Below are 22,476 nucleotides of genomic sequence, written 5' to 3'. Positions count from 1 at the left end.
CCTTGATTACTTTGTTAATATAAACAAGATCTCCAAATACAACAAGTACAAAGTTTCTGGTTTTAGACTTTAAGTGTTCAGAGAGAAAAATCTGTGTTTAGAACATATGGGGGAAATTATTTTCCCCATGTTCACTTAATACAAATCTGAACACTTTTGCTCAAATGTTCGTCCTCCACTTCCAATAGCCTCCATCACCACACCCATTCTTTAACCAACACCAACCATGAAATTTCCCCCACCAAAATGTGTTTGAAAACAATAACAGCAACTGAAAATGGGAGCTTGACTGGAAGTTGGAACTCAACTCTATAGTGGATGCTTCCTGCATTGACTACAGACATGTAACGGAAAAGTCAGCAGGGCAGGAAAAACGTGTTGAGTGACAATTAATGACCTTTACTCAGGGTAAGAGGTATATAAACTTCAGTAGCATCACAGGGTGAGCTAGCCCTTTAAGAGTCTGTGTCCAGCCTCACCTGTGCCTAGTTTACCACCCAGATCATTGGACAGTGTCTGGAGACCATGTGATTGACAGCCAGGCCTGCTGGGACTTATAAAAGGCAGTTTGTGCTCAGCGAAAAGAAAGCTAGCAGGAGCAGCACTATGCTAGCTGGTTCTCCAGGAAGTGGGGCCTGGGAAAGGACCAACAGAGACTCCACTGACCTCCACACAGCAGAGAAGAGACCATGGGAGCAGGAGGTGCTGAGAGAGAGCAGAGTGAGACTCTCCAGAGGCAGCAGACTGACAAACAACAGGTCATGCAGGAAACTGCTGAGGGAAAGTGAAGCAGGTGGTTAGGGCCACAACCCAGAGCAGAAGAGTCCTACCTGTGGGTGGCGGGTATATACTCCTGCACTGACAACAAAAAGTCAAAAGTGCCCTAAGAAGGTAAGGGACTATTGAGCTCTTGGAGGAGGCAAAGAACTATTCAGAGCCCAGAGAGGGCTGGAAGGTCTTATTTGTTTAGTTGGACTTTTGGCTGTCCCCAGAAGAGAGACTAACTTTTAACCAGAGGGTCAAGAGCACCACAGCAATGTTGCCCATAGAAGACCACTGATAGTGGAGAAACTGAGGTAGCAGATGTGCCTCATCACTAGGGAAAGGTAAGCTGCTGTTACAAGGAGTCTGAAAGAGGCCTGTGGGTGAAATCAGATTATTCAGCACACTTCAGACACATGAAACTAAAGAAATTACAAGATCTGCAAGTCAGCTAGTAAAAGATTCAAAGGATTAATTGGAATTTAAAATGGCTCAATTTGTACCACAAACAATCCTTGTCTGGAAAACAATCAGTCCACGGGAAAGATAGACAGCTTATTGTCTGAACTCAAGAACACACTATGGGCCCTACTTACCCAATTCAAGAGCCAAGATAAGCATCCTAAGAACAGAAACCAGTCAGACAAACCATTTTTAAAGTTGTTTTTTTTCAGTCTACAAACAGCTATAGTGAGTGGAAGTCAGAGTATTAGTTAACTGCACATTTAATCCATTTCAACTGAATTTGAATACTTACAGGTTTATTTCCAAAATTCCCTACACCTCTGGACCAGGGGGATGTCAGCAAGATATCAACGCCTTTGAATTTTGGAGTAGATAATAAAGATATTTTCAGTTCTGAGACATCCTTGGAGCTGAAACTGTAGGCAGGAGCTGGCTCACTCAGGGATTCTGTACCGCTCAAGTAGGCAATCTGCAGTCCTGAAGTGCCACTGAAAATACCCTTACGACCTGTAGTAAAACACAAATGAAATTAAGTATTGTAAGAAACTACTAAAATGTGTCATGCTAACAGGAGGCCAAGTTTTGCAGTCCTTGCTTATTTATTCAGTCTTTTGTTTATGAGGAAACTGACTGGCTCTGGTAATGCATTAATTGCAGTCAGGACTCCAGGATTTGGCTCAATGACTAGAAACCCTTCCCATTTAAAATGTTCAGGGGGATTAAAGAGATGACAAAAATAGAAAACACAATAACAATGGGGGATTCCAACAACCCCCATACCCACCTAGTATATGTCAGCTTAGGGTGGGATGCAGAGATAAAATTTCTAGACACCATCAATGACTGCTTCTTGGAGCAGCTAGTTCTGGAACCCACAAGGGGAGAGGCAATTCATGATACAGTCCTAAGAAGCACATGGGATCTGATCCAAGAGGTTTTGGAACGAATGATAAATTCAGCAGTAATAAGTCACCAGGACCAAAAGGTATTCACCCAAGAGTTCTGAAGAAACTCAAATATGAAATGGTAGAACTACAATATTAGCTTTGGTATGTAACCTATTGCTTAAATCATCCTCTGTACAAGATGACTGGAGAGTAGCTAACGTAATGCCAACTGTTTTTAAAAGGCTCCAGAGGTGGATCCTTGCAGTTACATAGACCGGTAAGCCTAACTTCAGTACTGGACAAATTGATTGAAACTATACTAAAACAACAGAAATGTCAGTCACACAGATGAACATGATTTGTTGGGGAAAGTCAACCCAGCTTTTGTAAAGGAAAATCATGCCTCACCAATCTATTAGAATTGTTTGAGGGGGTCAAACATGTGGAGAAAGGTAATCCAGTGGATATAGTATACTTGGCTTAGAAAAAGCCTTTGACAAGATCCCTCAACAAAGGCTCATAAGCAAAGTAAGCAGTCTTGGGATAAGAGGGAAGGTCCTCTCCTGGATTGGTTAAAAGACAGGAAACAAAAGGGTAGCAATAATCAGTTTTCACAGTGGCAAGAGATAAATAGAGGGGTTCCCAAGGGTCTGTACTGAGACCAGTGCTGTTCAACATATTCATAAATGATCTGGAACAAGAGGTAAACATAAGGTAGCAAAGTTTGCAGAGGATACGAAATTACCCAAGGTAATCAGGTCCAAAGCAGACAGTGAAGAATTACAAAGGGATCACATAAGACTGGGTGACTGGGCAACAAAATGGCAGATGAACTTCAGTGTTGATAAATACAAACTAATGCACTTTGGAAAACATAATCCCAACTATGCAAACAAAATGATGGGGTATAAATTAGCTGTTACCCCTGAGGAAAGAGATATTGGAGTCACTGTGCATAGTTCTCTGAAAACATTTGCTCAATGCGCAGCCTCAGTTAAAAAAAGCTAACAATGTTTGGAAACGTTAGGAAATGGATAGATAAGAGGACAGAAAATGTCATACCACCACTATATAAAGCCATGGAACACCCATACCCTGAATACTGCATACAGTTCTGGTTGTCCCCTCTCAAAAAATATATATTAGAATTGGAAACAGTACATAGAAAATGAACAAAATGATTAAGGGTGTGGAACGGCTTCCATATAAGCAGAGATTAAAAAAACTGGTATTGTTCAGATTGGAAAAGAGACAACTAAGGGGTGATATTATACAGGTTTATTCAATCATGAGTGGTGCGGAGAAAGTGAAAAAGGAAATGTTATTTACCCCTTCTGTCAAGGTTCCTCCCCCACTCTGAACTCTAGGGTACAGATGTGGGGACCTGCATGAAAACCTCCTAAGCTTACTTTCACCAGTTTAGGTTAAAACTTCCCCAAGGCAGAAATTAATTTTATCCTTTGTCCCTGGATCTCCACTGCCACCACCAAACCTGAACTGGGTTTACTGGGAAACGTAGTTTGGACACGTCTTTCCCCCCAAAATCCTCCCAACCCTTGCACCCCACTTCCTGGGGAAGGTTTGGTAAAAATCCGCACCAATTTGCATAGGTGACTACAGACCCAAACCCTTGGATCTAAGAACAATGAAAAAGCATTCAGTTTTCTTACAAGAAGACTTTTAATAGAAGTAAAGGAATCACCTCTGTAAAATCAGGATGGTAGATACCTTACAGGGTAATTAGATTCAAAACATAGAGAATCCCTCTAGGCAAAACCTTAAGTTACAAAAAAGACACACAGACAGGAATAGTCATTCTATTCAGCACAGTTCTTTTCTCAGCCATTTAAAGAAATCATAATCTAACACATACCTAGCTAGATTACTTACTAAAGTTCTAAGACTCCATTCCTGGTCTATCCCCGGCAAAAGCAGCATACAGACAGACACAGACCCTTTGTTTCTCTCCCTCCTCCCAGCTTTTGAAAGTATCTTGTCTCCTCATTGGTCATTTTGGTCAGGTGCCAGCGAGGTTACCTTTAGCTTCTTAACCCTTTACAGGTGAGAGGATTTTTCCTCTGGCCAGGAGGGATTTTAAAGGGGCTTACTCTTCCCTTTATATTTATGACACCTTCACATAACACAAGAACAGGGGTCAGAGGATGTTGAGAAAACCAAAAGTATAACTCGGTTCAAAAAAGAATTAGGTAAATTCACGGATGATAAATCCGCCAATGGCTATTAGCCAAGACGATCAGGGACGCAACCCCATGTTCTGGGTATCACTAAGCCTCTGACTGCTAGATGCTTGAACTGGACAACAGTGGATGGATCACTCAATAATTGTCCTGTTCTGTTCATTCCCTCTAAAGCATCTGGCACTGGCCACCATATTACCCAGTATGGCCATTCTTATCTTCTGTATATGGACTAGCCTACCTGAACTAGCTTGAATCCAGCTAGCCTGGGTAACAACAGCAGTGAAAACAGTGCAGGGCAAGCTCCAGTAGAGGTAGTACAAGCCCAGTTTGGCCCGAGGTAAGTAGCCTGACTGCTAGCCCACTCTGAAGTCTATGCTGCATCGTCTTCACAGGTGTTGTACTTCACACTAGCTGGATTCATGCTAGCTGTGGTAGACTAACTCTTGCACAGTTCTGTTGCATGAACATACAATAAATGCATAGCTGAATTAGGAAGGAAAATTCATACTGCATAAATGCAATGCATACTGTTCTTTTGCCATTAACTTGTTTCCCAACAATTTTTTCCCCAAAGTTGACAACTTCATTGAAACTTGCCCAACAAGCTCAGGCTGACAACCCAAACAGCTCTGTTGAGCTCATAAAAAGTTGAAAATGTTGTAAAAGTACAAAAGATGTCTTTTTATGTTGCTCATCTAAAAAAAAAAGCAGAATAGATTTTACTAAGGTTTCAAAAACAATTCGTCTTGGGCCTGAGACTCAGTACGAGAGACTCGCTGAGATGATTTCTGAAGGAAGGTATCAACAAGTGAAGAAATGATCAAGTGAAGTTTGGAATGAAAGGGGCATCACAACCTAAATTAAGGCACTACTACAGCAACATTTTAATACTCCCATAAAACGCACATCGGATTCACAACACAGAAATAAAATCTATACCATTACCTAAGTATGTAATGTTCTCGGCTAGTTCACAGCCATTGACATCTGGGAAATAATGTACGGTTTCCGGGTTATTGGCACCCAAGACATACGTTGGAATAGGAGCTGGAGAAGAAACACACACAATTAGTTCACTTGGTTTCAGAACTGTGACATTTATTCAATTCTGTATTTACTATTATGAAGTAAAGACTCACTACAGAGGAAATGTACTATAGTTTTGGACCCAGAAATTGAGTTTATTAGGTCCTGCCCGTTTCACTGAAATTTATTAATCACCAGTTAAAAAAACTAACAAAAAAGCAAACACCTAAACAGAACATTATAGTACATACTAGTAGAGTATATTTAAGTACAAATTTTTTTTTTTAATTGGGTAGATTTCAAGTTGACTGCGTCCCTTAAGAACATTTTCACGGATAATGCCAACAAGATTAAATGATTCTCAAATCCCTTCCCCCATCAACTGTAAATCTCCCCCATCAAGAAAAGCCAGTGTAAATAATCAAGACTTGCATGACACCTAGGAGCTCATTAAGCTTTGGCCCTAAGAACTAAAAGCTTGCCTATACACACAACTTGCACCAGTTTCACTTACATTTGTTTAGTTAAAACAGTGCAATTTGTGTGTGGACTCATCAGTTTAGCTTTCACCTATAAAAATGTACCGCCATAAGCTAAACAGATAAACCAGGTTTAAACCACTGTAAGTGTCCAGAGTGAACAAAGTTGCGTCACTTCACCTACTGAAAATAAAATGACACCTTTACTTATATCCACACAACTGTGTGTGTTGGCCAGGTCTAAGAGTGAATGGGGGTAAGTCAGTCCAGACCTGAGGTTCCTCTGCTGAGATCTCCCTGCCCTCAGAAGACTGAGTTTAACCTCTCCATAACATGTGAATGGTGAAGACTCAATCTCTTCCAATACTGCTGCTAACCTCTTTAGAAAGGTTTGATGTGAAAAGGGTCAATCACCATCTTTCCCAGCTTAGAAAAAATGATCAATATATTATGGAAGCACCCAGGAAATCCAATCAAGAACAAACCCCTTTGTGATTGTTACTTGCCTGTACAAGCCTTAAGAAGAGAGTTCCTACTCCAGAGACTACAACTTACACACTAGACAGGACAGAGAGATGAAGCAGAACAGAGTGGGGCTGGATCAAGGAAATGAGGTAACAACAGAACAAAGTTTAGCTGGAAGGCAAAACTCTCAGCTGTCTCAGCCAATAGGAGCAGCAGAGCCAGCACTTGGGGAGGGGGGCAGCACACAAAGCCATCTGCCGTGCCTCCTCCGAGGATTACCCCGGACAGATCGCCCCCACCCCCCCCTCCCGGATGCAGCACCCCGAAACTCCTGCCCAACCCCCTGCCCTGAGCCCCCTCCCACACCCAAACTCCCTCCCCCTTAGTTAACCGGCATTTTTCACTTACTGGCATGCCCCATTCCCGCAACATCCTGGATAAAAAAGCTTATACTGTACATGCCTAACAAAGTGGATAGCCACTTTAAAAAAATAAACTGGATTTTATTTAAATCAGATTAAAATTAAATCTGAAACTGACAGCCTATGTTAAGGTCAAAATTTATCAATCTGTTAAAATAATTTAAATTAAATACCAAAAATAAGCAGTGCATAATTTCTCCCAAGTTATAAAGAACATTAAACTACTGAACTGGTGGGAGTCACTGGCTAAGCACCTGGAACTTGCTAAAATGCTAAATCAGCTTCTCACAGCAGTAGCCACTTCTGCAGGTGCAGAGAGAATATTTTCTTCATTTCAGTTCATTCAAATAGCTCAATTCAATGACAAGTTCAATGAAACCTACTGGGAGATGAAAAAGCAGGAAAGCTTGTTTCCCCTCTTCCAATCTATTAATAAAAACTACCTAGGTGTGAGAGGATGAGAACTACCAGTTCCAAAATCTTGAAGGACAAACTGACCAGAGATAATCAGTTCCATTCAATAACTACTTATAATTCTTTCTTTGTATAATCAGTTTTGAATCCAAAACATGTTCTGACAATTTTTGTACATATTCAGCAAGTTTCAGGTAGTTTTATTTAATAAAAAAAAATGCAGTTTTTGTGAATTTCTAATTTAATCTGAATTTCAATCCAAACAGATTGACAAATCACAAGTTAAAAAAAATCACCATCTTCTAACAAAACAAACAAAAAAATGTAAAAACTTGAATAAATGTAAGTTAGGCTATACAATTGCATAGGTGTGACACCCCACTATTCACCACTGCCATGTAATTAGGATATGCCTTATACAAAGTATGCCTTGGGAGGTGTCATTCTAAAAGTCTTGATCTGCTAGACAGTAATCTCATTGGATTGTGTGTGCTACCGCTGTATGTGAAGTTATTAAGTTTGGCTAGTATGTGTTACTGGAACATGTCATGAGGTTGAAAACACCAACAAGCAGCCTTTCAGATACGACAGTAAAAAGGCCAAACAATGTTAATGGCTTATTGAGGAAATGCACACAAGCACACGGATTACCCTAGGAACTGTGTACAATAGAAACCTCTCAAGAGACAGCACTACACAATGGAAACTGTTTGACCCAGGTCACAGCAAGAGAGCTTTCCAGGAAGTGGGAAGAAGATATAAAAGGGGGTAAATGACATCACAGGGGGACCTCACTCTCCCCGCAACCACACACCTGGAAACACCTGAGGAACAAAGACTGAACTGTGGGAAGTGATGGTCCCAAGCTAGAAGGATTTTTAGCCTGTGTGTGAAAACCCGGGAAAGCCAAGGCAACTTGTACCTTAAGAATCTGCCAGTCTGTTTATCACTCAGGGTGAAAATTTGCTAATTTATATCCTACCTATCTAATGTGTTAAACTCAGTTTGCGTTTTTTGTTAATTTACTATGGTAATCTGCTTTGATCTGTTTGCTATCACTTCTAATCACTTAAAATATATCTTTTGTATTTAGTAAATTTGTTTTGTCTCTTAAACCAGTGTGGAACTCATATTTGGGGCGGAAAGCTGTTAATCATAGAATCATAGACTTTAAGGTCAGAAGGGACCATTATGACCATCTAGTCTGACCTCCTGCTCAACGCAAGTCATGGAATCTCATCCACTAACTCCTGTAACAAACCCCTAACGTATGTCTGAGCTACTGAAGTCCTCAAATCATGGTTTAAAGGCTTCAAGGTGCAGAGAATCCTCCAGCACGTGACCCATGCCCCATGCTGCAGAGGAAGGCAAAAAACCCCCAGGGCCTCTGCCAATTTGCCCTGGGGGGAAATTTCTTCCTGACCTCCAATATGGTGGTTCAGCTAAACCCTAAGCATGTGGGCAAGACTCACCAGCCAGACACCCAGGAAAGAATTCTCTGTAGTAATTCAGATCCCACCCCATCTAACATCCATCACAGGCCATTGGGCATATCTACTGCTTGTAGTCAAAGATCAATTAATTGCCAAAATTAGGCTATCCCATCATATCACCTTCTCCATAAACTTATCAAGCTTTGTCTTGAAGCCAGATATGTCGTTTGCCCCCACTGCTTCCCTTGGAAGGCTGTTCCAGAACATCACTCCTCCGATGGTTAGAAACCTTCATCTAATTTCAAGTCTAAACTTCCTGATGGCCAGTTTATATCCATTTGTTCTTGTGTCCACATTGGTACTGAGTTTAAATAATTCTTCTCCCTCCATGGTATTTATCCCTCTGATATATTTATAGATGGCAATCATATCTCTCCTCAACCTTCTTTTAGTTAGGCTAAACAAGCCAAGTCCCTTGAGTCTCCTTTCATAAGACAGGTTTTCCATTCCTTGGATGATCCTAGTAGCCCTTCTCTGTACCTGTTCCAGTTTGAATTCATCCTTCTTAAACATGGGAGACCAGAACTGCACATAGTATTCCAGTTGAGGTCTCACCAGTGCCTTGTATAAAGGTACTAACACCTCCTTATCTCTACTGGAAATACCTTGCCTAATGCATCCCAAGGCCGCATTAGCTTTTTTGACAGCCATATCACATTGGTGGCTCATAGTCATCCTGTGATCGACGAATACTCCAAGGTCCTTCTCCTCCTCTGTTACTTCCAAGTAATGCATCCCCAGTTTATAACAGAAATTCTTGTTATAAATCACTAAATGCATGACCTTGCACTTTTCACTATTAAATTTCATCCTATTACTATTACTCCAGTTTACAAGGTCATCCAGACCTTCCTGTATGAAGTTGGCAATACTGCCCAGCTTTCTGTCATCCGCAAACTTCATTAGCACATTCCCACTTTTTGTGCCAAGGTCAGTAATAAAAAGTTCCTTATCCACCTTTCAGTTTTCATATTGAACCCCATCTTTTCCAATTTAGCTAATAATTCTCCATGTGGAACCGTATCAAATGCCTTACTGAAATCGATCTACTGCGTTCTCTTTTTGTCTAACAAATCTGTTACCTTCTCAAAGAAAGAGATCAGGTTGGTTTGACACAATCTACCTTTTGTAAAGTCATGTTGTATTTTGTCCCAATTACCATTGACCTCAATGTCCTTAACTACTTTCTCCTTCAAAATTTTTTCCAAGACCTTTCATGCTATAGATGTCAAACTAACAGGCCTGTAGTTACCTGGATCGCTTTTTTTTACTTTTCTTAAAAATAGGAACTATGTTAGCAATTTTCCAGTCATACAGTACAACCCCTGAGCTTACAGATTCATTAAAAATTCTTGCTAACAGGCTTGCAATTTCTTGTGCCAGTTCCATTAATATTCTTGGATGAAGATTATCCGGGCCCCCCGATTTAATCCCATTAAACTGTTTGAGTTCGGTTTCTACCTCAGATGTGGTAATATCTACCTCCATTTCCTCATTCCCATTTGTCATCCTACCATTATCCCTAAGCTCCTCATTAGCCTCGTTAAAGACTGAGGCAAAGTATTTGTTTAGATATTGGCCCATGCCTAGATTATCCTTAACCTCCACTCCATCCTCAGTGTTAAGCAGTCCCACTTCTTTCTTTGTTTTCTTCTTATTTATATGGCTACAGAACCTTTTACTATTGCTTTTAATTCCCTTTGTAAGGTCCAACTCTGCATGGCTTTTGGCCTTTCTCACTTTGTCCCTACATGTTCTGACCTCAGTAAGGTAGCTTTCCTTGCTAATCCCTCCCATATTCCACTCCTTGTAGGCTTTCTGCTTTTTCTTAATCACCTCTCTGAGATGCTTGCTCATCCAGCTTGGTCTACAACTCCTGCGTATGAATTTTTTCCCCTTTCTTGGGATGCAGGCTTCTGATAGTTTCTGCAACTTTGACTTGAAGTAATTCCAGGCCTCCTCCGCCTTTAGATTCACAAGTTTTTCAATCCAATCCACTTCCCTAACTAATTTCCTTAATTTTTTAAAGTTAGCCTTTTTGAAATAAAAAACCCTAGACACAGATCTATTTTTCTTTATCCTTCCATTTAGTTTGAACTGAATTAGCACATGATCGCTGGAATCAAGGTTGTCCCCCTACAATCATTTCTTCTATGAGGTCCTCACTGCTCACCAAAACCAAATAAAAAAATGGCATCCCCTCTTGTTGATTCAGCAACTACTTGGCGAAGGAATCCATCAGCTATCGCATCCAGGAAAATCTGAGCCCTATTATTATTACTAGCACTTGTCCTCCAGTCTATATCTGGGAAGTTAATGTTTTTAAAGAAGTAAATACTAATGGCAATTGTGTGCTCATGGGAGACTTTAAAGAGGTCTCTATCTATATCCACATTGGATCCTGGCGGTCTATAGCACACCCCAAGCACTATCCCAGGGCAGGCTCTAGTAGCTTTCTTCCCCAATGTGATTTTTGCCCAGACAGGCTCGGTCTTATCCATTCCATCACTTCTTATTTATTTACAGTCTACCTCATCATTGATATACAATGCTACTCCACCACCTTTGCCTTTATTTCTATCTTTCCTAATATCCTTCAATACTAATATCCTTCCTGCACCAGTAGCTCTAGTTCCTCCATTTTATTACCTAGGCTCCTCGCATTAGTGTACAAACATCTTAATTTTTGCCGTTTCCTCACATTCTTTACCCAATTGGGCACAGACATTCTACCGCCAATATTACCTATTAGATTGGTATGTACACTGCCCTTCCTTCTTATGTCCATTCTCCTACCCACGGTTGTATATCCTTTCTTACTTCATTTTCTTCCCTCTCAAAGAGAATAACTGGCATGGAGATAACCCGGACATCTCCCAACCATCTCCCCCGAACTCCTAGTTTAAAGCTCTTGATCAGTTGTGCCATCCTCCATCCTAGAAGTCTATTTCCCTCCTTACTCAGGTGAAGTCCATCCCGAGAGAACAGTCCTCTGTCCAAGAATGCTTCCCATTCTCAAAGCCCTCCTTATAGCACCACTGCCTAAGTCATCTGTTGAGCATCATAATCTTGTCACACCTTTGTTGCCCTTCTCTAAGAACAGGCAGAATCCCACAGAAGATCACCTGAGCCTCGATTTCCTTTAGCGTCTTCCCTAGCCTGGCATAATCTCCCTTGATACATTCCAGCAAGAATCTAACCGTATCATTTGTTCCCACATGAAGGATAATCAATGGATTCTTTCCCGCTCCTGTTAGGATCCTCTTCAGCCTCAGGTCCACATCCCATATCTTAGCACCCGGCAGACAGCACACCCTTCTGTTCTCTGGATCAGCTCTTGTTACAGACCAGTCTATTCTGCTCAGTAATGAGTCCCCAATCACGTAGACCTGCCTTTTCCTGGCGATGGTGCGATCTCCAGTCTATCCCCTGTTCCATCTGGCCACGATTCCTGTTGTCCCTTGAAATCCTCTACAACCCATCCCATATCCTCCTGGGGCTCATCTTTGGTGTTATCTCCATTGACTCTTGCCCTCTTCCAATAGGACTAGCTGCTCTTTTTTTTTTCCTTGCCCTCTCACCTTCAGTGATCACCTGCTGTGCCCCTTCTTCGTTTTCCAACTCTGCAAACCTGTTCCTGAGATCTATTTCTTCTTCACTGCCCTGTCTTTTCCTCTGCCTGGTTCTCCTAGTCATATGCTTCCACTGTCCACTTTCCTCACCAAGCAGCATCCCCTCAGAGTTATTCGGTCCTCCGTCCATCTGCAAGTCTGAGCTTTTCCCTTCAACCTCCTCACGTCTTTGCTCCATCATCCACTCTAACCCCCTTCTAAACTCGACTAGAGTCTCCACCTGCATCTCCAATCCTAGGATCTTCTCTTCCATCAGCTCTATCAGGCGGCACTTCATGCAGACGAAATTCTTTACAGGTACCCCCTCTAGGATCATGTACATGCCACAGCTTCTACATCCAGTCATCTTCATAGCGTCTTCCACTACTTGGGTCACTACTACTGCTGCCTCTGTGTCTGTCATAGCCTTCTCACCTAAGTCCTGTCAGTCTGGGAAAAACAAAACAAACAAAAACCCCCACCCACAGCAAAACAAACCCCCAACGAGCATGAAAACACTACCAGACCACCACAGACTCCCTTCACTAGCCTGTCTGTTCCTCTGCCTGGCTTAGTCTTCCCCACAAACTCCCCTGTTTACAGCTGTTTGCTGGCTCCTGTGCCGCTGCCTGACTGGCTGGCTACCTTTATAGGTAGCATATGTTGCATATCTCTCTCCACATTGAGGGAGAGGGTGAATTTTATGAGCTTCGGCTGTATAGTTCTCTGTGCAGCACAAAACAATACAGTTTGGGGTTTACACTCCAGAGGGGTTGTGCACTGGTGTGCTGGGCAATTCTTTATCTGAGCTCTCCCATGCAGAGCTGGCCTCAGTATCTGTGTGAATATAGCTGCAGCTGGGTATGTCTCTACCTGCGTGTGTGCTTGAAGGGAGCTTGAGAGCCTGTCACAGCAGCACAGAGTAAAGGGAACCCAGGCTAGTGGGACAGGCAGGCTCAGTGGTATCCCAGTTCCAAGTGGCATCCTGGGGGGGAACCCACCACAATAGGCTATACTTAGTTGAAAGTCAACATGTTTTAATAGTTACCAACCACTGGGAATCAATGTTTCTTTTGGAAAATAACTAAAAAGTACAAATGTAAAACACCATTAAAATCCATGATTTAAATCAAGATTTCCTGTTTGCTGACAAAAAATTGGTGATTTTAAATCAATACACACTGGTGCCCAACGTCTCAAGCAGGTACATAGCCCCTCCTGTCAGTCACATTACATCATCTATATTTTTAGTGAGCTTGCTTAATCAGAGCTAATGCACATTGTGTCTACAAGCTGGGAATTGCACCCTCAGCCTGAAGTAGACACACTCGAAGAAAAAACAAGGTAAGGTGGCAGCTTTACAGATTTTCACAGATAAGCTTCTCTCATAAATGTGGTGATGGGACCTGAGAGGAGCAGGGAGAGGGACCAGGGAATAAGGGAACGGATAATTTCTCTTACACAGGTGGAGAAGGGGTCTATGCTGGAGTAATGAGAGGCTCAAAGAGAAGCCCATGCTCAGTAAGTCACAAGGCATACTTCGAAATATTTTGGTAGAACAGCTGCATGGAAACAGAATCCTCTTGTGCCTCTGTTCTGGGCACAGAGCATTCAAAGCGCTCTTGGCCCTTTATTATGCACTCCTGGCCATGACAGAAACCTGTGCAAGTGAAATACACCAATGAACACATCTCAAGATTGGAAGGCCAAGAGAAAAGGGCTTTAACACTAATTCTTTTCACTGCTTGTTCATTAATTTTCAAAGGACAGATCACTGTTGCTGTCTGGTGCAGCTTCCAGAGGGAAAAGATGGGGCAACAGGGAATAGATGTGACCAACTACATGAGTTGATAATTAACAGCTTGAGCTGCCCCCAGATCAATGGCAGAGAGGAGACAACCCAGTATTGTATACTACTGGAGAAATTACACAGATAGCAGCAAGCTACACATCATACAGACCTAACACTCCATTGAGTGCTAAGCAGCAGGGCCTAGTTAATATAATATTACTCACTGCAATCCACAGACAGCTTACAAGCTCTTTCCATACACACAGACATTTGCAGCAGGCACCAAAGGCACACACTGATCCTTTCTGTACCAGCAGCAGCAGCAAGCAGTGCTGAGCACATTGCCTTCAGCTTCCATAAAACATAGCTGAATGGATCTGACGCTCACCACAGCCCTTGCCCTAGCCATCCCTCTGTTTAGTTCAGGATCGTACACTGAAAAATTTAATAAAGCAACACAGGAATGATGTATGGTGAAGATATTGTTCATCAAATTCAAAGCCACGTGTGCAGCCACATCCCACTGGGTTATAGTCATCTAATATACAGGCCCTTTCCTTACCTTTCTTGGCACATGTCCGGTATTCCTCCCACTCTGTCTCTGAAGTAGAGCCAAAGAAGTTCCCAACACACAAAAGCAGCTAAAATCATTAAAAAAAAAAAAAAACACAAGAGAACCATTGTAAGAAGGGGGAAAGGTTTACGATGTAAAAATACCTAGGCTGTCCTTTTCATTACTTTCTTACTGTCACAGCATTAACAGTGATTTGGGTTCAGTGGTTTATTGCCTGAGATTTAGTTTCATTTGATGTATGTAAAACGAGAAATTCCTTAGCAGTTATTAAGCGCACACACACACAAAAAATCCAGGGAAAAACAGCTGAAATTACAAGATCAAGTACATCTTCATTGTGAGAAACTCCCTTATTCCTTCTCTATGTACAGAGTCTTTTCCAGGAGAAAACACTTCCTAGCAACCTCTCCAATAGCATCCCACCATTGTTGCAAGCATCCTTTTAAGTCATGATGTGCAGAGACCAATATCTCAAGATGCACAGAGTGGGAGAAAGGTTTTCAGAACTTTACCATGACCTGTTACATGAAATTAAGTGAAAGCTAGAATCAAAGAGAGTGGTACAAACTGAGTGTGTTTAATCGAACTGTGATAAGGAGTCTCAAAAGACTCCTGGAGAGTGCATAAAGTTGTTATGCCAACAAATTAAGAGTTGCTAGGACACCATGAAGTGCTGATAACTGCAATCCACCAGAAGTGTGTTTGGTTCATTTTGATGGGGGCAAGGCGTTCCTTTTCTGGACGGGCAATATCACTTGGTTACTGGCTTGAGCTTGCAGCCTGGACAGCTTGCAGGGGAGGGACAGAGGGAGCTTCACCATCAGAGCTACCACCACCCACTGGGACCTCAGGATCTACTATCATTTTTTCAACAGTTTCCTGGTGTATTTTAACGGTGGTTGTTACAACAGAAGAAAGGGCTAGAACCTATTCTACCTGAACTCCAGACCACATTTAACGGTTTACTGTTACAACACTAATTAAGGGTTTTAAAACACCTTAGACTCCTTTATAACAGCATCAATCTGAGCTCTCAGGTTCTTTTAAAATCTCATACTGTGTTTCCCCAAGACAGTCACATAAAAGAAGAGTGAAAAGAACAGCGAGAGAGATAGGAAAAGGCAGCTTTTGTCTCTTGTCCAGCAACTGAACTGCAGTCAACCGAAGGCAAAGCATACATCTTAAGCGCCTGACTTCAATCCTCTGGTTTCAACTTTCCACTCTCCAAAACAAAACTAGCAAAAGCTGTGGGAGGCAAAAATGCAGCCAAGGATCAGATGCATTGGCAGAGGCAACTTAAACTTTCTGAGATTTCTATCACAACTTCAACAACCACCGTTAAACTCTCTCTGGAGAACTCCCACAGTAGCATGAACTTCCTAGACACCCCAAGCAGCTTCAGCAATGAACCCCTACAGACTATATACAAGAAACCCAGGGATCAGCACACCCACCTTCACAGATCCTGTAGCCATCACAAACACATCAAGACATCTGTTATCTACAACCAGGCACTCAGATACGACAGAATACTCTCCAAAGAGAAAGTCCAGAATAAACACTATTATACACTTAAAAACCACCTTCACCAAACAAGGACACTCCATCAGAGAAGTAGATCACATAATGGAACGAGTCACCCAAATACCCCAAGAAAACCTGCTTCAGTACAGAAGTAAACCCACACCAACTAAACACTCCTAGTTGTCACCTATCACCCAACACTGCTACCTATACAGAGTATCATCAAACAAGCACAACCCATATAGAATGGGGATCCCATTGTGAAAAGTCTTTCCTGACTTCTGGCCTTCAAATAACCCCCCAGTCTCTCCAAGCGCATCATCAGAAGCAAGCTCCTCATAGACCAGGACACCTCAACTCGAAGCAGCACCAGACCCTGCCAGAACAGAAGATGCAAAACATGCAGACATATCTCCACTGCTACAATGATCAATACCCACCCACAACACATCTTTCAAGATCCATGGGTCCTATACATGATTATCACAACATGTGGCGGACCTCATCCAGTGCATTAAATGCTCCAGTAACAACTATGTAGATGAAACCAGATCATCACGATGCTCTTGAATGAACTCACAGGAAAACGATGAAAAACAAAATCACCATATCACCAGTGGGTGAACACTTTTCACAGAGCGATCACTCCATATCTGACCTATCAGTCCTCAATCTCATAGGAGACATCCACGACACTTTCAAAAGACAAAGCTGAAAGCGTAAATTCATAACTTTGCTAGACACTAGATTCATGGCTTATTACAACAATCAATAACGCACTAACAACTTCCCCCTCAGCTGCTTCTCCATCCTTTCCTATGACTGGAGAGGAGTTAACTGGCCACTTCACTTTGTTTAACGTAAGTAGTTAACATATATTTGAAGGGATCATTCAATCAGTCACACCTTGTATTTAGATGTGACACACTGAATAAGGGCAGGTCTACACTACAAACCTCTGGTGAAGATGCTCTAAGTCCACGGCAGACAGCTCTCCTGTCAGCTTAATAACTCCACCTCTGCAAGAGTTGACAGCTCTGTTGATGGAAGCTCTCCCACCAACACAGCACGGTCTACACGGGGTTTAAGGTCGGTATAACTAAGTTGCTCAGTGATGTGGATTTTTCACACCCTGAGCAACACAGCTATACCTAAGTACGTACGTAGTGAACACCTGGCCTAAGTTTCCCAGGCCTGAAGAAAGGGTCTGTGTAAGCTTGAAAGCTTGTTTCTCTCACCAACAGAAGTTGGTCCAATAAAAGATATTACCTCACCTACCTTCTCTCTCTAACATCCTGGGACCAAAACGGCTAGAACGCTGCAGGTAACACCACTTGTCAGTTAGCTCACTTTTTTAAATAACAAATGTAACTTATAAAATGTTTTCCAGTAAAGACCGGCTTGCTTTCACCCTTTTCAATTCAGAGAATTTTTTAAAAACTCAGAAATGTCTAGGTTTTAAGAAAAATAGTTTCCCCGGTATCCTTGTATCAATTTTCAGTCAGAAATCAAAAACCAATTTTGGCAAAATAATCCAAGTTCTACATTTTGATTAATGTACAATGAGCATGGGGCTAAAAGTCAGAATTCCTGGTTCTATTTCTGGCTCTGCCACTCATTGAGGCCTGGTCTACACTTAAAATTTAGGTTGACATAGCTATGTCACTCAGGGGTGTAAAAAATCCACCCCTACCCCCTGAGTGCCATAGCTATGCCAACCTAATCCCCGGTGTAGATGTTGCTTGGGGAGGTAGTTTTCTTACAACAAAGGAAATACCCTTACGCCAGCATAGGCTAGGTCTATACTACAGGGTTATGCCAGCATAGCAACAGTGCCACAGCTATGCTGGGATAGTCTCCGTAGTGTAGACATACCCTCAGTGAGAGACTTTGAGCAAGTCACTGCATCTCTTTGCTTCAGTTTCCCACCTGTAAATACAAGGATAAGAAGACTTATCTGTGGTACCAACTTTAAAAAGAGGTGTTGTGAGTATTAGTATTTGTTCAATGTTTTAAAGATGCAAAGCACTATGTAAATACTAAACACTGTGCTTCTAATTCACATTATGTACAAATATTCTTTTCACATAACATTTAGAGGAGTCTAACAATGAGCATTTGGCTTCATGTAACATTATCATAGGTCATTTTTTTTCACTTGCCAATGGCAGGCATTATACAATGGAACACTTCTAATCTAACAGACCATGGTGCAGAAGCAGAAATATAAATCTTACATCAAATTCTCCACTTTTCTTCTGAACAGCTTGCACTCTATTGAACAACATATCAAATTTTCCTTCAACATCCCCACAGGCCAGTCTAGGGAGAGAAATAAGGACATGACAACACCCATAATGAGTTTGTGTATCTTTAATATTTGAATTGGTAACATGAAAAATTGGGACCCTGTCTTTCTTACAGCCAAGGATTCATACACACATTTCACCCATGAGGTGGTGGAAAATCCTGCCTAAAATATAACTACTGTCTAAATACTGTTTAACTCAGATTCCTGTTCTGGGAAAATGTGTTTTAGGACTTACCAGGAGACAGATGGCCTGCAACCTCTAAGGACTGGGAAAAAACAAGTGCTGCCTTATGCACATCTCTCCATAACTGACAGTATTTTTCTACAGCCTTCATTATATTGTACTATATGATACATAAGACCATGTAATTAAGACTTGTATTGAAATGCACACACAAAAGGCTGAGTTAGGATTGCACGGGCAGCTAAAGCAAGCATTTATTGACTTTTATTTGTTTAAACCATGGAATACTAATGCTCTCTTTACCATTTTTTTCTGAAATGTCCTACATTTTTAGTCTTATTTTAAAAAATAGAAAAAAGTGTGAGAGACCACTTCTGCACACCATTTCCACTACAAGCTATGGAGCCCTTAAAACACCTTCACGCTTGGTCCAGAGCTAAGAACCTAACAGCCCTAAAAACAGTAAAATTACATTAGCAATGCACACTGCAATTTTCTAAGAGCTATTAAAAAACGAAACACTGAACGAGCTTTTCAGACACCAAAATCAGGGTTAAGATTGGAAGCGCTCCGACAACTTTAGCTCTTGATAGAGGTCACTACCACTCTAGTTATTATCCTAGAGGAGCACGGTGGAAATCGCAACACTATTTCCACTAAAACCCCTGCTTCCACGCAACTGTCCTGCAGCGCGCGGGCCAGCTCTCGAGCCTCGAGCCCAGGGCCTCAGCCACTCGCGTGAGAAGAAAACGCGTCACAACGCGCGAAACCGGGGCCGCCTGGCTCGGCAGCAGGCAGCACAAGCGGGGCCCGAGCCACGGCCCAGCTCCCCCCGTCCCGCCCAGACAGGCCCGGCCCCAGCGGCGACGTTGCAGCTCGATCGAGGGCCCGGCGCCGGCCTGGAGCAGGGGCCCCTCAGGCCCAGAGACCCCCCGAGTCCGGCCCCGCCGCGGCGCCCGGCAGACGCCGGCCCGCCCGCCCGCTCCCCGCGCAGCGCGACAGCAGGGCCGCGCCCCCGCCTCACACTCTCAGAGGTTTTCCAGCCATTTCAACGCCGGAGAAGGGAACAAAACTCCCCAACTTGCCGTGCGGCCCCTAACCCCGCCCCGGCCGGAAACGAGCCCTGCTCGCTCGGTACGTCACCCAAACCCGCCCCGGCCGGAAACGAGAGCCCTGCTCGCTCGGTACGTCACCCAAACCCGCCCCGGCCGGAAACGAGAGCCCTGCTCGCTCGGTACGTCACCCAAACCCGCCCCGGCCGGAAACGAGAGCCCTGCTCGCTCGGTACGTCACCCAAACCCGCCCCGGCCGGAAACCAGAGCCCTGCTCGCTCGGTACGTCACCCAAACCCGCCCCGGCCGGAAACGAGAGCCCTGCTCGCTCGGTACGTCACCCAAACCCGCCCCGGCCGGAAACGAGAGCCCTGCTCGCTCGGTACGTCGCCCGAGCCCGGCGTGACGCACGCCGCATGCCCTCTCGTCAGCAGGCCAGGGCGGGGCGCCTAGATGAAGTGTCCGACAGGCGGGCCCCGGTTTCGCAGACCAGACGCCAGGAATCGCGGTCGGGGGCTCGCAGTCTCGCTGGGGCCTGTAGCGAGGGTCCCACGCGGGCCCGCGTGTCTCCCGTGCCCCACCCTGGGCAGTGGCGGGCTGAGTCTGGGGTTCCGCCGGCTCGCGGAGTGGATATGCGCCAGCGGCGTCAGGCAGCTGCGGAAAAGGCTAATATCCTTCTGGGGCGGAAGATCCAAGGCGTGGGGGTTAATTGTCCCGCTCTTCTATTTCGGGAGCCCGGGAACTGGTACAGTGCGAACCATCGCAACCAGCTCCTGCCCCCACCCCCTTCTTCTGCCGCTCGTTTATAACGCCACAGCAATGCTCGGCGGGGAGGTTGTGACCCAGCAGCGCCGCCTGGGGCCGGGGACGGAGCAGGAGCTTCGCTGCCAGTACCAGGGTGAACGTTCAGGCGCCAGCCCTGCCCTGCCCTGCCGAGGGTTTTCCAGGGGGGGTGGGACGCAGCAGCGGGGGCAGAGAGAGGGCTCAGAGTGGCAGTTTGTGGTTAGCGAGAGGGAAACCCAGGCTGCAGACTCTGTTAGTGCCGGCGACTGGAGTTCCCAGAGTGGGGTGTGGAACCAGCGGGAGTCCTGGGCTGAGGCAGGGCCTGCTGAATGCATCGGGCATCAAGAGGATCCTTCTGCTTGGCCAGGGCCCATTCGCACATGCGCAGGGCAGCTCCCTGGGTCAAGCTCCCAGCCCTGAGGTCGGGCTCCCCTGGGCCCTGCTGTGTCCCTGCGGGGGCAGCACATGTCTCCCCAACAGCCCCTTCTCGAAGGGAGGGAGAAGGGGTGGCAGCAGCATGATTTCCTGCCAGCTCTCCAGCCAGCCAGGGCTCTGGGGGACAGGGCAGGAGGTCCGCTTCTGTGTGCCCGCCCCTGGCTAATCAGGGCTATGAAGGCAGGGCCAGCCTCAAAGTACTGTTGTTGGTCTGTCTACTAGGGGTGTCACACCTTAGACTAACCCAGGCTCCCCCTGGCTGCTCTACCTGTCTCCTGGCTCACCCCACTGCAGCCCAGGCTCCCTGGGCAGCTCTTACCATGGGCCAGCTTCTGGCCAGGTCAGGGGTGGTTCCTTGGGGGAAGGGGAGGAACAGGGGACGGGGGCCCCTGGCGAGGAGAGTGGGGAGACCAAATGTTCTTAGAAAGGCACATCGAAGGCAGGAGCCTGGAGGAACGAGGGAAGGGTAGTGCACAGAAGGAGGGGTTGTGTAGGCATAAATGCAGAACAGTTTAGTTAACGGCCCCTAAATGCACTTTGTGCAATTTGGGGCTTGGGAAGCTGCAGTAGTTCTGTGCAGAAAGTCTGGAAATGGACAATTCAGGGATTCGGTCAGTTCTCCCTGGTCATATCACCGCTGTCACTCCACAGACTTAGCCTGACTGCTCTGCCTTAGCTCTGCCCCTGGCCAGACTGCCCATTGGCCTGTGAACAGCCCTGGAAACGGGGTGGGGTGCAAGGTTGGACAAGGGACGTCTTTAAGAAGATCTGCAGGGCAGGTTGCAGTGCAATGGGAGTTGAGGCAAGGTGCCGTTCTACATCTGGAAACTAGCTGGACGTGTTGTCAGTTTCAGGGGACAAAGTTGAGTGGCCAGCGTCAGACTGTTGGAGTGGAAGGTCCTAGACCAGTGGGGCAGTGCCGGGTTCCTTTCATTGACAGAACAAGGAGTAATGGTCTCAAGTTTCAGTGGGGGAGGTTTAGGTTGGATATTAGGAAAAACTTTTTCACTAGGAGGGTGGTGAAGCACTGGAATGGGTTACCTAGAGAGGTGGTGGAATCTCCTTCCTTAGAGGTTTTTAAGGCCTGGCTTGAGAAAGCCCTGGCTGGGATGATTTAGTTGGGGATTGGTCCTGCTTTGAGCAGGGGGTTGGACTAGATGACTTCCTGCGGTCCCTGCCAACCTTGATATTCTATGATTGTCCATCTCCAGACTTCCTCACGTTCGGTGTCTAAAGGTCTCATTGTTTTGTACAGAAAATGTAGCAATTGCTTTGGACAGTAGATCGATCCCCTGACACACTTTCCGCATTAACTCTTCTTATGCGTTGTGGTGAGGGATTGCCGAACAGTTTAGATTCCCTTCTCTAGAGAACAAACAAAACAATCCCCAGAGCAGAGCAGCTCCATTCTCCTGTGTTTCTCTGTTGTGCTGTGTATACATGAGCAAACGGCTTGTTCGTCTCTTGTGCTGTCCCCTCTCCTGCAGTATTTGCCATTTCAACAAAGTTGACTTTTTCCCACAGAAAATTTTGCTTTCCCTGAAACCATATTTCTGATGAGAAAAGTTTTGCCCAGCTGGAGCAATTTCCTTGGTT

General features: G+C 44.5%; 1 protein-coding gene across 5 annotated transcripts in view; it reads right to left on the bottom strand.

Moving 5' to 3' along the window:
* The window catches only part of LOC125623883 (CWF19-like protein 1), a 62,663-nt gene extending 41,877 nt beyond the window's left edge, over nucleotides 1-20,786 (bottom strand). The window contains exons 1-5 of one of the 5 annotated variants that reach the window (XM_048823930.2): nucleotides 19,635-20,786; nucleotides 18,353-18,437; nucleotides 14,580-14,658; nucleotides 5,261-5,362; nucleotides 1,520-1,734 (exon numbers count right to left, since the gene is read on the bottom strand). In XM_048823930.2, coding sequence (XP_048679887.1) covers nucleotides 1,520-1,734; nucleotides 5,261-5,362; nucleotides 14,580-14,658; nucleotides 18,353-18,437; nucleotides 19,635-19,657 — 504 coding nt within the window. In that variant the 5' untranslated portion in view covers nucleotides 19,658-20,786. Of the gene's footprint in view, nucleotides 1-666; nucleotides 775-1,519; nucleotides 1,735-5,260; nucleotides 5,363-14,579; nucleotides 14,659-18,352; nucleotides 18,438-19,634 lie in introns of those variants that run through there. The other 4 variants (XM_048823928.2, XM_048823929.2, XM_048823931.1 and 1 more) reach the window with 4 other exon arrangements.
* Nucleotides 20,787-22,476: the final 1,690 nt, after the last annotated feature.

The sequence above is a fragment of the Caretta caretta genome, chromosome 17 (assembly GCF_965140235.1).
Source record: "Caretta caretta isolate rCarCar2 chromosome 17, rCarCar1.hap1, whole genome shotgun sequence".
Taxonomy (NCBI): domain Eukaryota; kingdom Metazoa; phylum Chordata; order Testudines; family Cheloniidae; genus Caretta; species Caretta caretta.
The sequence above is the reverse complement of the archived record's forward strand: the minus strand, read 5'-3'. Positions and strand labels throughout refer to the sequence as shown.